General features: G+C 53.9%; 1 protein-coding gene across 1 annotated transcript in view; it reads right to left on the bottom strand.

Annotated features, from left to right (window-relative positions):
* CHRDL2 (chordin like 2) overlaps nt 1-10,762 on the bottom strand; it is a 37,646-nt gene extending 26,884 nt beyond the window's left edge. Inside the window, exons 1-3 of the mRNA XM_072850991.1 lie at nt 10,684-10,762; nt 10,269-10,381; nt 994-1,414 (exon numbers count right to left, since the gene is read on the bottom strand). Of these exons, the coding sequence (XP_072707092.1) occupies nt 994-1,414; nt 10,269-10,381; nt 10,684-10,747 (598 nt within the window). The 5' untranslated portion in view covers nt 10,748-10,762. The remainder of the gene's footprint in view (nt 1-993; nt 1,415-10,268; nt 10,382-10,683) is intronic.
* Nucleotides 10,763-14,040: the final 3,278 nt, after the last annotated feature.

The following is a 14,040-nucleotide window of genomic DNA, read 5'->3' as shown; positions in this document are numbered from 1 at the left end:
GACAAGCAATCCAGCGCTCACATTTTGGGTCGGTGCCCCAGGAGGACGATTATTTGCCGAGTGCCTAATGCGCTGCTGGCAGCGGGCAAGTCATAAATCACCCTAATGCAGCCACCAACAGACTCTACTGGGATTTCAGGAGATTAAAGGGGAGAATAAATGTAGGGACACAATGGGTCCTACTCTCGTTTGCTTGGCACTCAGATGGCTTTGCGATGTTGTAGGGGTGCCCAGCACCCGCTGGTGGGGTTCCAGTACTTTGCCCAAGCCAAACTCACCTCCTGGCCCTGATTAACACCTCCAGCACCCTCCAAGCTGCTAAACAGCCCTGGCCAAGTCCTTCAAGCCTTTTTGTACAAGGAAGTGCTGAATCTCCCTTCCCTTCCCCATCCCAAATCTTATCTGTCCCAGTTGGCCAGCTGGGAGGAGGAGAAAGGAGAGAACAAGGGATGGACATGGAGACGGACAAGGGATGGACATGGAGAAAAGCCCCCAGCTTTGGTTTGGGGGGATCATTTCCCCAAATTGCCTGCATCCCCATCCACCCTCAGAGGGGAGATGCACCCAGGTGGGGGGGGATCTGTGCAGGGGACAGGCTGTAACTCAACCTCTTGCCCTATGCAATTTCTAGCCCACGGGAGGGGGGTCCCAGACCTTCAATGTGTCCCTGCCAGCCCACGAAACCCCACAGCCCCCTCACCAGCATAGAGCAGCGTGCTCGGCGCTGTACGTCCCCACAAAGCAGCCGGGGACAGCAGCGGGTGACGGGGGACACAGTCGTGTCTCCAACAGTGCAGGATGGGGACCCGGCTTGCTGCATGGCCTGGGACATCCTGGCCACGGAGGACCGGCACCTGCCATGGCGAGGAACCTCCCCGTGTCCCTAGCCATGCTCGCAAAGCCCCCCTCGCAAATTCTTGGGGACCCCGACGATGGGGAAACTGAGGCACGGAGGGACCCAGAGCAGCCGGGAGGGGAGCGCGGGAGACTTACGAGCCCGGGCTCGGCTCTCGGAGGCGAAGAGGAGCAGCAGGCACCGGAGGAGGAAGGCGAGGGGACCGGCCCCGGGAAGCATCGCAGCTCGGGGGTGCCACGGGGGTGCCGCGGTCCCGGTGCCCGGGGGTGTCTTGGTCCCGGTGCCCGGGGGTGCCGCTGCCCGATGTCCCGGTGCGGTGCCCGGTGATGTCTCGGTCCCGGTACCGGGGAGCTTCGCTCTCGCTGCCGGTGCCCAGCAGTGCTGCGGTCTCCGTCCCGGTGTGCAATGCCTCGGGGCCAGTGTCGGTGCCCGGGGGTGCCGCGGTGCCGGTGCGATGCCCGGGGGTGCCGGTGTCCGGGATGCCGAGGTGCCGGTGCCCGGGGGTGCCGCGGTGCCGGTGCCCGGCGGGGCTCGTCTCGCTCCGATCAAAGGCTCCTCCTTTAGGGAGAGCCGAGGAGTTTGTTTGTTGGTATTAAAGGCGGAGATGGGGGGGCGGGGGGGGGGAGATCCGCAGGGTGGGGTTTTTTTTTTTAATTATTATTATTTTCCCACTTTTTTGGGTGTTTTAGGAAATTCCTCGGCGGCGGGAGGGCGGAGGGAGGGCGGCGGGCGGGGAGGGGGTGCGGGAGCCGCAGGTTTAACCCCTGCCTCCCTGCAGCCTGGCCGGGGCTCCGTGGGGACAGCCCCCCGGGGGGGGGGCTGGAAGGACCTGCCGGGCTGGACCCTGTCCTGGGGTGCTACGAGCCAGGAGGTGAGACAAAAGGGATGTGTCACCCCCCGACACAAGGCCCGGCTGCACCTCTTCTCCCTGTTAAACCCCACCTGGCTGTGAGATGCTTGAGGCCCCCCCCGGGAGAGGTTTAAACCCCCACGCTGAGGTTGAGCCCACGCAGATGCATCTACCCCATCCCGGGGCGAAGCCGGCTCCAGCACAGCCCCGAGCATCCCACGCTCCGAGTGGGGCAAAGCAGAAATCCAGGCTGCAGCCTCCCCTCCCAGGGCTCTGCTCCACCACCGAGGTCTCCCAGTGCCCTGACTCCCTTCCCAGTAAACCCCAGTTCCCTTCCCAGTGACATAGACGGGCTCCTTCCTTCCCGGGGTGTAGCTATCCCCCCTGTACCCACAGCACGTAGGGGCAGAGGTTTCGGCAAGACAAAGCGGTGGAGCTCCCTCTCCTCACCAGCTGCTTTACATTCCTCCAGCTGCATAAAGCCATCTTAAATGACCAGCGTAGCCCCTGCCTGCAGGAACCCCCCCTGGCCCCAGCCACCATCCCAAATCCTCCCGCCGCCACCCCAGCAGAGCTGAGAGCAGCGCTCGCACCTCGGCTGCCCTTCGTCTCCGCAGCATGGAGCTGCTGGGCATGAAACACCATCGGTTGGAAAGCCACCGGTCACGCAGTCACCCCTGGAGAAGCCACCTTGCCTCCAGATACGTTGCTGCTGTTCCCGCTGCTCCCCAAATCCTGCACGAAGTGGTCCAGCTCTGGCTGCCAGCCCTGCTCTGCCTGTCTGTGGGGCTCAGCTTTCTGCGCTCCAGGACCCTCACGGAGAAGTTGGGCAGCACTGGATCCTCCCTGAGCAGCCGGGTCTACTCAGCAGCGCTGCTTCCCACGGCCAGAATAACCCGGGGCCACCAGTTCATCACGGAGATGGGTTCCTGCAGCCTCCTTGGGGGTCTAAGGCCAGATTTTGCATGGTTTTTTACCCATTTCTCCTGCTCCACCTTCACAGCTCGTACTTCCAGGGGTGCTTAGAGCAAGACACCTTATTAGCACAAGAAATACAGGCTTTAACACAGTGCTGAACACCTTCATGCCCACATTCCCTGCCTCAGGCAGGCTTGGACGGAGGTCCCAAACCCTGCAGGAGCCCTGGGCTTCTCCTTTGCAAATGGCTTCGTCTCTACACCACGGGCTCTCTCTCTTCCCCCCATCTCCTTCAGCTTCCTCGCACCACTGGCTGTGGAGAGACTGTCATTGCCTGCGATGCCTTTGGCACCAGCTGACCAGAGATCTCCTCCATCAACCAAGTTATTCATTTTCCTCCATTAATTCAAGCTTGGCATTGGGCTTTCCAGGGTGTGAGATCTTTGTGGCCAACGCCAACCCACTTGAGAGTGGCACCAAGCCACCAGCCTGCCAACAACTCCAAGGTGGCCCCAAACCCCTAATCCTGGTCACATCAGCCACGTTCCCCATTTGGCTCAGAAAGGAAAGCAGTGAAGGAGAATTTCTGCAGCAAAAACTCTTCTTTCCATCCATCTCTTCTTTCTGTCTGTCTCTAGCCCTGCCCCAGGAGCCAAACACATCCCTCTGTACCAAACCATCTCTGTAGGTGCCTGTTCCTGGAGCTGGATATGAGAGAGGGAAATCTCCTTTGTAATAAGAAACCTGTTTTAATAACAGTTTAAATCATCATCATTGTTTTTTTCTCTTTAAGTTCCTGGGAGCAAGAAGTCAACATGCATTTCTGCACCCGCATGGGCTGGACACATCTTTCGGGAAGAAGGTGGCAATCACCAAAGCACAGCTAGCAAATGCAGGCGAGTCCTCACCCCACCTTGACTCTCCCGTACGGGAATATCTGTGATCCTCAAAGAGCACAGCCCTGCGCACAGAGCAGGAGACAGAGCTGGGTCGTCTACAGGGATCGTCACAGGTCTACTTGTTTACAAGCTTTAAAAATAATTTTACCGCTCGGTGCTCTCCCCTGTGAATTGTGAGCATGATTCTGCTGAAGGACCAAGTCACTACAGGGGAATGTAGGAGCCCGTAACCCAGGGCTGCTCTGCACATCATCCGGCACCCACCGTCTACAGAAAGTACAAGCAGTGCCGTTGCTGTTGCATTTCAGGGCTAACCAGAGCAATCCTGACATGACCAGACATCTTCAAGACAAACCACAAAGCTGGTTTTTAGAGAAGGCAGCAACATGCCTCGTGGATTACAGCATCTGATGTGTCAGAGCAACCCAAAGCCCGGGATGGTCCACGCTGCCCACCCCTCCTCTGAGCGATGGGTCAGCACCCCTGCAGCCTCTGTGTAGGTCTGGGCCGGGGATGTCCCACGCTGTGGTTGGAGGACCCGCATTTTTTCCCCATCGTACTGTCCCCCATCCATTATCTGCGCGCTGGCAGCCCCATGCCTCCATGCGGTGCAGGTCCACACCAGCCAGGTTCAACTCACCCAACGGTCCCCAGCGTACCATCTAACCCAGCTTCCCTTGTTGCACCGCTCCACTCATTTCCAGCTCCCTGCAAATTTTGCTAGCAATGACCTTCTATTTCTTCCTATGCCTCAATAAAGATATTAAAGGGTTTTGAGTAAACAGCAGGCTCCTTCCAGCTCCCACCAGGAACAGCCAGTACCTCCTGTTCCAGCTCTTCTCTTGCACAGGGCAGACTTGAAAAGTCCATTGCATGCACACATCTGCGGGCAAGTTAGGAAACTGCTTAGAAAAATGGGGACACGAAGCCCAAGCCAATTAAGTTATTTTGCGTCTCCACTGCAACAGCTGAATTCAAGACTGTAGATCCTGGCCCTGCATCAGGGCTAAAACTTATGGGAAAGTTCAGCCATGTCCTAAGTGCAGACCCAGGAAATAAAGGCCAGCGTTGTCAGGAGCAAGGTGCTGTGTTACATCTCTGTTGAGTCTCATAAAGAATGCATTCACCCTTTGGCAAAAACCGAGGCTCTTTATCTTCGTCTGCAAAGGAATCCGGCTGACAGTTCAATACTGCCAACATCAATCCATCTGCAATCATGAATCAGGCTCCAAAAACCATGGGATTGGCTTGCAAATAATAAACTTGGGTCCTTTATATTTGCCTTCTGGTTCCTGAGCCTTTAGGTCAAACTTGCTTCATGTTTTCTGGGCAATCGAGAAGACGAGACTACTTTTTTTTTTTTTTTCGAATGAAAACTGAGATTCTCCTACAAACTACTGAATAAACAGCGTGGGCTCCAATAACATCCCCCGCCACGCAAGCCTCGTGGCAGGATCGTGAGCTGGCCAGACCGCAGGCTGGAGGAGCTGGCTGCACACCATACCTTTCCCTGGAAGTTTGCAGCCCAGCATCCCTGACGTTTGAGCCGGAGCGTGTCTGTGGGCTGGGAGAAACGCACATCGAGGGCTGCCAGCTGCAGGCGACAGAGCTGGAAACCTGCAGGACTGTGAACTGTTGCAAGCCGGACCAAAGAAATCCGGCTGCAGGAGCGAGCCCTGCCCCGGACACGGAGGAGCTGCTGTCTCACTTGACATCGGGCTGCAAAAAACACGTAGCCTGATGTGGTTTCTTCTGCTCAGGCGTGAAGGCTGCCCATCCTGAGGAATGCAGGAGTAAATCCTGATTACCAGTCATCCCGCAGTGAAAACCACAGTCCCCGTTCAAGCCCCGCAGCCACCCCACCCCACCGACCCTCAGACAGCTACACAATCCAAGCTGGCACCAACTTCCTTTCATCAAGCAGGGAAACTCACCTCCCATGAGTGGATTCTGCTTTTTAAACACAGGCTGTGGCATGAGACCCTGAGGAAAAGTCACAGCCTCAAGGGAACTGTGGCCAGCAGGAGGGCGGATGCGCTGGCACCCGAATTTGGGGTTGCCCAAAGCAGAGGCGAGATTCCTGTTGTAACTCCATAGTCTTCCTCCATCTCTGCTGATGACTAGTGACCATGTCCTTTATTTTTGGCATGCATTCAAGGAGGAGTCGATGCATCCCGCATCAGCATGCCAGAGGCCCAAACTAGAGTCAGCGGAGATGGAGCCCTCCCATCCCAGTGAGATGGACAAGAAATGGGATGACGCATCTCCACTATACTCCACAGGGTACGGCTAAATCGAGCAAAATCCAAATTTTCTTCATACCACAACTTCACAAAACTCCCCTCCTATACCTGGAGCCTCATGGGTTTCCTCTTCTCGTCTGAGGATTTGAAAGCTGGTTCATGCCACTTCTGCAGGGAGACACAAGCTCACGGTACTTCCCTGGCTCCCAGCTCCAGCCCAGCCTCCCAGGAGGACAAGAGTTGTATCTTCAAAGCTCCCCAAGAGCAGAAGACATGCCACCAATGCTGGCAGCCCAGCCTGAGCCCTGCTGCAGAGTTCAAACAGGGCTGAGGCACAGCCCCGACTGATCCCCTCCACCTGCTTTCCCACACCACCTTGTTTCGGTGGGCTTTATCCCTCCCCCCCGCTGCCCTCCTCAAGGAGGGGTCTTCTTACTTTTGTCACTTCTACATTGCACTGCCATTGTGCTCTCTCTGCAGCAGGATGAGGTCCTGCAAAGTCCTGCTTGGAGAGCGTCACTCACAAGCTGGATACCCTGGAAATCCTTCCTATCAGCCCTTTGCCTCTCTTTTTGGCCTTTCCAGCAGACAGCAGCTGTGAATTCTCCTCCAAATCCAAGAGCAGCCACCACAGAGAAGTTGGTCTCCTCCACCTCTCAAAGCCTTGAGCCCAAGCATGGGTTGGGCAGGAGTGTAAGACTCCTACTCCTGGCCCATCCTGCTCGACAGCGCTCCTCCCTGTAGGCAGAGAAGCCACCAGGAGGTAGAGAGGGACATTTGGATAATTGGGGCTGATGGCTTGGGTGGCTGTGTTCCCTGCTGGTCCCTCAGGGCACCATGCAGAGATGGACAGCTGGATGGGGAGGCAAAACAGCACTCTCTGAGCTGCAGAGTCAATCTTGCCTCCCTGCACAATGCCCCAGGAGCTCCTCTCACCGCTGGCTCTGCAGCTCCGATCGGGGTGGGAAGAAGAGAGCTGGCAAGGATCCTTCGGGATGAACGTTGGCCTGTTTTTATGCTGTTCCTTCTCATGCATTAAACCAGCAGTGGAGTAATCTGTAATTCACAGCAGTGAAACCATGGGAGAGGAGCTACGTCCTTCCCATGACTGACAGTGTAACTCTTGAACTCCTTGGTGGGCTCGTTGCAGCCACCTCTGCAGCTGGTCTCCGGTGCCGCCTTGACCCAGGGCCTGGCTTTGGTTCAGTGATGGCAGGAGATGTGCCTCCAAGCTAGAAGTCTGCACTGAGCATCTCCTGGAGCTGCAAGGAGACACCTTGCCTGCAAGCAATCAGCACCTCCTTGTGATGTGGCAGCTTGGGGAAGCTGCCTCCAACTGCAATTCTAATACAGACATCACTTTACCCAGCATCTGATTTCCTGCTCCCATCCTGATGGGTGATTAACGTTGGCGAGAGCTCCTCCTGAAGGTCTCTTGAAGGCAACTGTGTTACTTGGGAAGACAAACGCCATCACTCCTAATGTCCCCCCCTTCCTTCTTCTTCCCCAGCTTTATATACGGAGCATGACGTCATGTGGTATGGAATAGCCCTTTGGGCAGTTTGGATCAACTATCCTGGCTGTGTCCCCTCCCAGCTGCTTGTGCACCTGGCAGAGCATGGGAAGCTGAAAAATCCTTGACCAGTGCAGCAACAACTAAAACATCTCTGTATTATCAACGCTGTTTTCAGCACAAATCCAAAACATAGCCCCATACCAGCCACTATAAAGAAAATTAACTCTGTCTCAGCTGAAACCAGGACACCGGGGAACATTCAAGCAGAGCGTTCACTGTGGAGCAGTCCTGGAGACTGCTCTGCCCAATGGACCATGCGTGAAACTCAGCCTCACTCGGGAGCTTCATCACGTCTCATACCACACCTTGCGCTACAAAGACTGTCTACAGAGGACATCACCCCTACCTCTCCTGAGGACATCACCCCCACCTCTCCTGACTCATGCTCCAGGGAAAGGAAGGAGCAGCCTTTACATCTATCACCCTACAGCAATCTAACGACCTGCAGGACTTGTGCTGGAGGCAACATAATTTGTTACAGCACCTTGAATGCAAAGCTTGTTCCCAAGGGCTTTGTGGAGTTGCAACAGGATCCAGTCAAACCCTGCGAGAGCACGTGCCAGCATCTGAGAACGTCTGTTCCCCACGCAAACTGCCATAACTACTGCAGGCAGCAGTCGTTTTTGCATGAGTCTGAGTGCTGGAAGACTTTCAAGAGCTCTAAAGCTGCACCTTTGGGGGTTTAAGGCAGTCAATGACTGATGAGGCTTAAAAAGATAATTTACCAATGGAATCACATAGTCCAACCTGGAATGTGAAATCCGGTAATTTTTTTAGCATCTGAGTGTGTTGCCAAGCACAAGACCAATGCACGGTAGATAGTCTATACCCAGCGATATAGAGAGGACAGTAAGATATTCCCCTCCAGGGATGGAGATCAGCAACCAAAGATGACAGAGGGGTGAAGAGAGGCTGGGCAAAGCAAGGGGGAAGGACAGAGGAAAAATGGTGGAGCACAGTGCCCTGGGCCTGTCCATATCTCCTGTCTCTGCTGCAACACATCCCCACCTGCACCCCATGGCAAGTGTCTGGCCAGGGCCGGCATCATCGCTGGGAGGGCCACAAAGAGAAACGGCAGTGGCAAAACCCTGCCAGCTCCTCGAGAGAGGTGAGAAGCAGAGAAATGTTCCCCGGCGGGCTGCAAGGCAGAGGTTTCGGCTTGGGGTGGCGGGATGTGAGGCTGGAGCCTTGCACGGGCTTAGGATACCCTCTGCAGGCCAGCGCTGAGCTCCGCACGTCCTGAATCATAGAATCACAGAAGGTTTGGGTTGGAAGGGACCTTCAGAGGTCATCTAGTCCAACCCCCCTGCCATGAGCAGGGACATCTTCCGCTAGATCAGGTCGCTCAAAGCCCCGTCCAACCTCACCTGGAACACTTCCAATGATGGGGCATCCACAACTGCTCTGAGCAACCTGTGCCAGTGTCTCACCTCCCTTGTCGTAAAACATTTCTTCCTTAGGTCCAATCTAAACCTACCCTCCTTCAGTTTAAAGCCGTTGGCCCTTGCAGGAGGTTGGGTTGGAAAACAAGCTGGAGACACAGAAACCAAGTTCTGTCCAGGGTGGGCTGGATGTGCAGGAGTAATTTGGCAGAATATCTGGCAGAGATCCCTTTCCAAATCCGCTGTCACTAGGACCTCTGCAGAGAGCTAAAGCTCTGCACAGCAGCTTGTTCCACAAGTGGCTTTGGTGGGGAACTGCCTCTTCTTCCCATGGTCTCTGTCGCTCCTTGAGGGCTCCCCAGGCCCCAGCTCAGGCTGATCCCAGGGAGCGGGCAGCTTTGGGGGTGGCCAGGGCATCCGTGGGAATAACACGTTCCATCCGACTATCTAGCAGCAGCATCTACAGGACAGGCACCCAAGGTGCTGGACTAAGTCCAGACTCGGCACCAAACCACTGCCTCCTTCATGTCATCATTTGTCTTATTAAAGTTACAATTTTTTTGTTTCCTGGAAATTAGCTTTTTTGCTGACCAGCATTTTGTGGATCCCCACAACCGTGAGGATCGATGCACTGATATCCTTTTAGTCATTCAACAGCTAAACTAGAGACAACTAAAGATAGAAGTGTGGGTGAGATAGCAAGTAAATGATAACCCCTAGCAAGTTCCTGGCACACGTTTACAGGCTGTTCCTTGGGCATGGATCTTCCTTTCCTCTCTCCAACTGCGGGCCTTTCAAGGAGGCCCACAGGTGTAGGGCTTCACCTCCATCTCTGCAGCCACATTTTCTCTGCTGCCTACCCAATGTCTATGGTAGCCGAGAGCCTTCATCAGCACGGGAGCTGACACTAAAATATGGTGAAAAGACAGATTTTTTTTAGTGCCCCAGTAAATAGATGAAAAGCAGAAGAGCAGTACAAGAGATTTCCATAGCAACCGGTGCAGAGGCTCTGCCTCGTCTGATTTTCTCTGATTCACCTTCCCTGCACACAGATAATCCAGGGGTGCTGGTATGATCACTGACCCCACTGGAAAGGGATGGCCTTAAAGGAGGGTGCGGTGAGCACGTGATGGAGCCAGGCAGACAGAAATCCCCTACACCGGCTCCTTCGCCAAAGGAAGCACCAAGTTCCTCTGGAGGGGGATTCTGAACCTAAGGCTTGCTTAAAAATGCCAATAAAAAAAAAAAAATCAGTTCTTCAAGCTGATTCAAGCCCCTGAATGTCAAAACCTGCAAAGCCAAGTCATGCTTGCAGAGCCCTGAGTACAATTGCCGTTACGGTGACATCCAGCCCAAGCACTACTAACATCTGTGTTTCAGACAATACACAGAAAGGTGAGAGAGCTGTTTGATTTTATTTTGAAGTCACACACAGACTCGACGCACCTTTGGTCTTCCCAGAAAAAAAAAACCCAAAAAACCATAAGGTCACCCTGGCCAAGCTGAGGGCTAAGAAAGAAGTTGTTGCACATCTGAAGATGAACCTGGTAGGAAGGAGTGTCCTGGGGGAAGCTGATGAACCAGCTGGGCTGGAGAGCACAGAGAGTGGAGGGGCAGCAACCAGGGGCATCAGAGCAGAACCATGGCTGGGGCAGCCCTGTGAGAAGAAACATTTTCTGAGCCATGCTGGCATTTGAGATTTCTTCCTCTACTTATCATAGAGATATGCAATAGAAAAAAATATTTGTTCAGACAGGATGGCAGGCAGGGGGAGACATCCCAGCAGGACCAGACAAATCACAGGCTTAAATTTCAAGAAGAGAAATTCAGGTAAAAGACTGAGAAACTAGAAGATTGGGACTGATCATTTGGGAAGGCTTCAGGGTCCCCAGTGCTGGAGATCTTTGAGAAGAGGCTGAACGTATCTGTCAGCGAGGACATACACAGAGCTGATCTCACCTTGGACCGAAGCGTAGGAGCAATCTGGATTGCCGTATCCAGCCCTCTGACTGAAGGCTGCCATGCAGCAGAGGTTTAGTTCTGATGGTCAACAGGGCATCCACAGCATGTGCCACACGGGGACACGAAACATCTCACAACATCCCACCTAAGGAACAGATTAACACACCAGGGGAGTGTGTCTCAGCTCAAAGACCTCTCCTGCACCTACAGCCCTAAAGCAGCAGGGACTTTGGGTAAAAATCAGTCCAGCACCCCTGGTTGTCTGGGACTGGGGTGAAATTCCCTTAAACACGTCTGCTGCTGGTTGTTAAGGGCGTTAGGCATCGGAAAGCAGGATGTGCAAACCCAAGGCATAGCTGCTCTGTCCTGCTCAGCACACAGCTTTGCAAGAAAAAATAACTTCCCAAGTAGATGCCCCCAAAACATGCACGAGCTGATGCTTTGGTGGCATTTACTGACACCTCATGCATGTCCCATCCAAACCCTCCGCCCTGCTCCTTCACGATGGCTTCCTGAAGCCTTTGAACGTCCCTGTGTGAGCGGGTGTCTCTCCCACTAGCATTGTCTCAGCAATGTAGAGGTTCCTGGAGGCTCTGCTACCCTTGATCCAAAACCCGAGCGCTCTGCTCAGCTGCAGATAAACAAACTCCAACTACACGGCAGAGATGAGGAACTGCTGGAGGTATCAGAAGGATGGAGAGGCACCAGAGAGATCTGATGGCCACAGTGACCTAAAACCAAGAGAGAACAAATCTCCTGAAAAAATCCCTAAATCTCTATTATACCCATCTTCCCCTCATTCCCAGGGCTCATGAGAACAGTCAAACCCATTGCAGGCGACTGACAAAGTCCAGATTGTCCCATGTTCCCCCTTCCCTAGTCTGGCAGAATAAAAAGCCTCTCCTGCTCCCCGTGTGAGCCCTAACACCCCAACCACAGCTGGTGTAGGAAAGAGCAAACTCACTCCAGGAGAAGTTTCAGGGCAGTATGACCAGGATGGTTTATTCCCCTCTTCCTTCCCTGCTACCTCATCTCCCAGGATGACAGGATGTTACCAAGTCTCCTGTGTGCTTGGCACTGCACAAATATTGAAGCAGGGGTCCAGGATCAGCTTAAGCAGAAAGACAAGACATCTTCCTGACCCAGCGCACGTGATAACCTGGAAAGCAGACGAGCTGGTGAGATGGCCAGGCCTCCTGCCTGCACGGCTGCTGTGCATCTCCCACTCCTCACATTTAACACCCCAACAAGCCGTGCCCCAACCTCACAAGCCTGCACGCAGCCTCGCTCATGCCAGGCCATCTTGGAGGCCGGCTGGTGGGCTTTCCAAGCAGATATCCCCCTCAGACTCATGACAAGGAGCCCAGATTTTGAAGCAATTTAGGTGTCCGGAGAGGGAGACAGGCACCTAGTGGGATTTTGACAGCATGGAGGCGGTGGCAGCAAGGTCCCCAGCATGGCCACCCTCGCTTGCCCACCCGCTCCCACCCCTTTCCGGGGTGCCACGTTGTTTGTGGTATGTGTCACAGCAATTCGTGGCTCCACAGACAGAGCCTGTAGCTGCTAACAAATTAAATAGTCCTTACCCAAGCTAAAGCCACACTACTAAGTGCTTTCTTCCTTCCCAAATAGGGTGGCCGCATCTAAACTACTTTTGAAGAACAACCTGTGGCCCCAGTAACCCCAAAACCATGCCTGGGGTTGGGCTGGGTTAGGATGGGGCTAGCTGTTTGAGGCCAAAACTGTGCCAAGGATCTTCCTAACAATTTACTGGGGACACTTTGGGATGTAACACAAACGCCTTCCCTGGGATCTGGACCCACCCCCCAACCCCAGCACTTCAATTCAGGGAGCAGTTGCACCAAGGTAGCTCCTAGTCTAGACTCCTCTGTTACCAGCCTGAGGCAGGAGGAAGGGATGCAGGTTAACGGGACCAGCAGGGACACCAAGCCAAGAATTATGGAAGATTTATGTCCGACAACAGAAAAACAGCTTTCTGGTGACAGGGATAGGCTCAGCCAGTCACCCCAGGGGAGGTGGGTTGCCAGCACTGGAGGTCTTTAAGAACAGGATGAACAAGCATTGCTCAGGAGCGACTCAGGCTGAGTTGATCCCGCTGCAGGGAAAGGGGGTGACTGAATAACCCCTTGGGAACCTTGCCAGCCCAATTTTCCATGAGTCCTGCACCCCCTTGGGCAATGCTGGGGCGTGATATCACACAGATCAAACTCCACATAGTATTTGCCTTCAATAACCAGCCGGTCAGCTTAGTCCCCTATCACCAGCAACATGGCAGGGAGGTTTGCATTCCCCCAATTACTGAAGAAAGCACGTGCATCTGGATGCCATAGCTCCTCTCCTCATCCCTTCCCTTCTGGAAGAGTGTCCCTCTGCAACCCCTGCCTGGATGAGGAAGGGAAAAAGGGGAGCCACCACGAAACAGATCCCAGGAATCTGCTCCTAAGGTAGCTGATAACCTCACAGGGATAAAGCTGGGGTTCACCATACACACCGAGCTCACCCCAGCCAGCACCCTTGCTCACACCCACACCTCACTGTTTTGGTTATTTTCAAAGCCTGTTTGCCTTGCTGTTCGCTGCCTCCTTTTCCCTGGTCACCCCCACTCTGGATGCACATCCCCTCTATGCCAGCTCTGTTTTGCAACCTCTTTCCCACACCCTACCTTCCCCAAAAAAACCCCACAACTATTAAATGTGATTTTGCATCTCTTCTTCCGAGGCTCCCCCATAGGATGCGGCACCTCCCAGGAGGAAAATAGTTCAAAGCCTTTCTCTCTCAGTAAAAGCCATTGGTTAAATCGTCAGTCTGTTCCATGAGCATTGAAGCTCTCCTCCTCGTTTGCTAATCACTTAATGCTGCAGGCCAAACGCTGTCAGTCTTCCTTCAGAAATGACTGTTCCTCATATTAAACCTCTGAGGAGTATTTGTTAAAGGTTTTTAATGAAAATAATCAACTCTGCATCGCTAAACCTTCAAACACTGCCAGCAGTGGATGTACAGCAGTGCCGTCCCTGCAGCTGCGAGGCTTCAGACTGCACCGTAGGTAGGAGGGCAGCTTCGTAAGATTTTTAGCCCAGTTTCTCAGCTTGGGCTAAGGAAGCCTTGCAGGTCTAATCACTTGTTAATCAGCTGGCCCCTTCCCTGACGGAAAGACAGAAATCTCAAAAATATTCTGTGCAAATACGAGCCGAATATTGAAAAGAAAGGCAAATTAGTGCCCTGCACTAAATTGGGTACACTAGGAGACGCTAGAGAATCCACAAGGAGCAGGGCTTCAGGGGCTCTGTGTGGAAGTGCACCACTGAAATGATGCGATTTACTCAACCTCCCCAC

This window comes from Ciconia boyciana, chromosome 1, assembly GCF_034638445.1.
Source record: "Ciconia boyciana chromosome 1, ASM3463844v1, whole genome shotgun sequence".
NCBI lineage: Eukaryota > Metazoa > Chordata > Aves > Ciconiiformes > Ciconiidae > Ciconia > Ciconia boyciana.
Note: the sequence above shows the minus strand (reverse complement) of the source record. Positions and strands in the feature narration are given on the sequence as shown.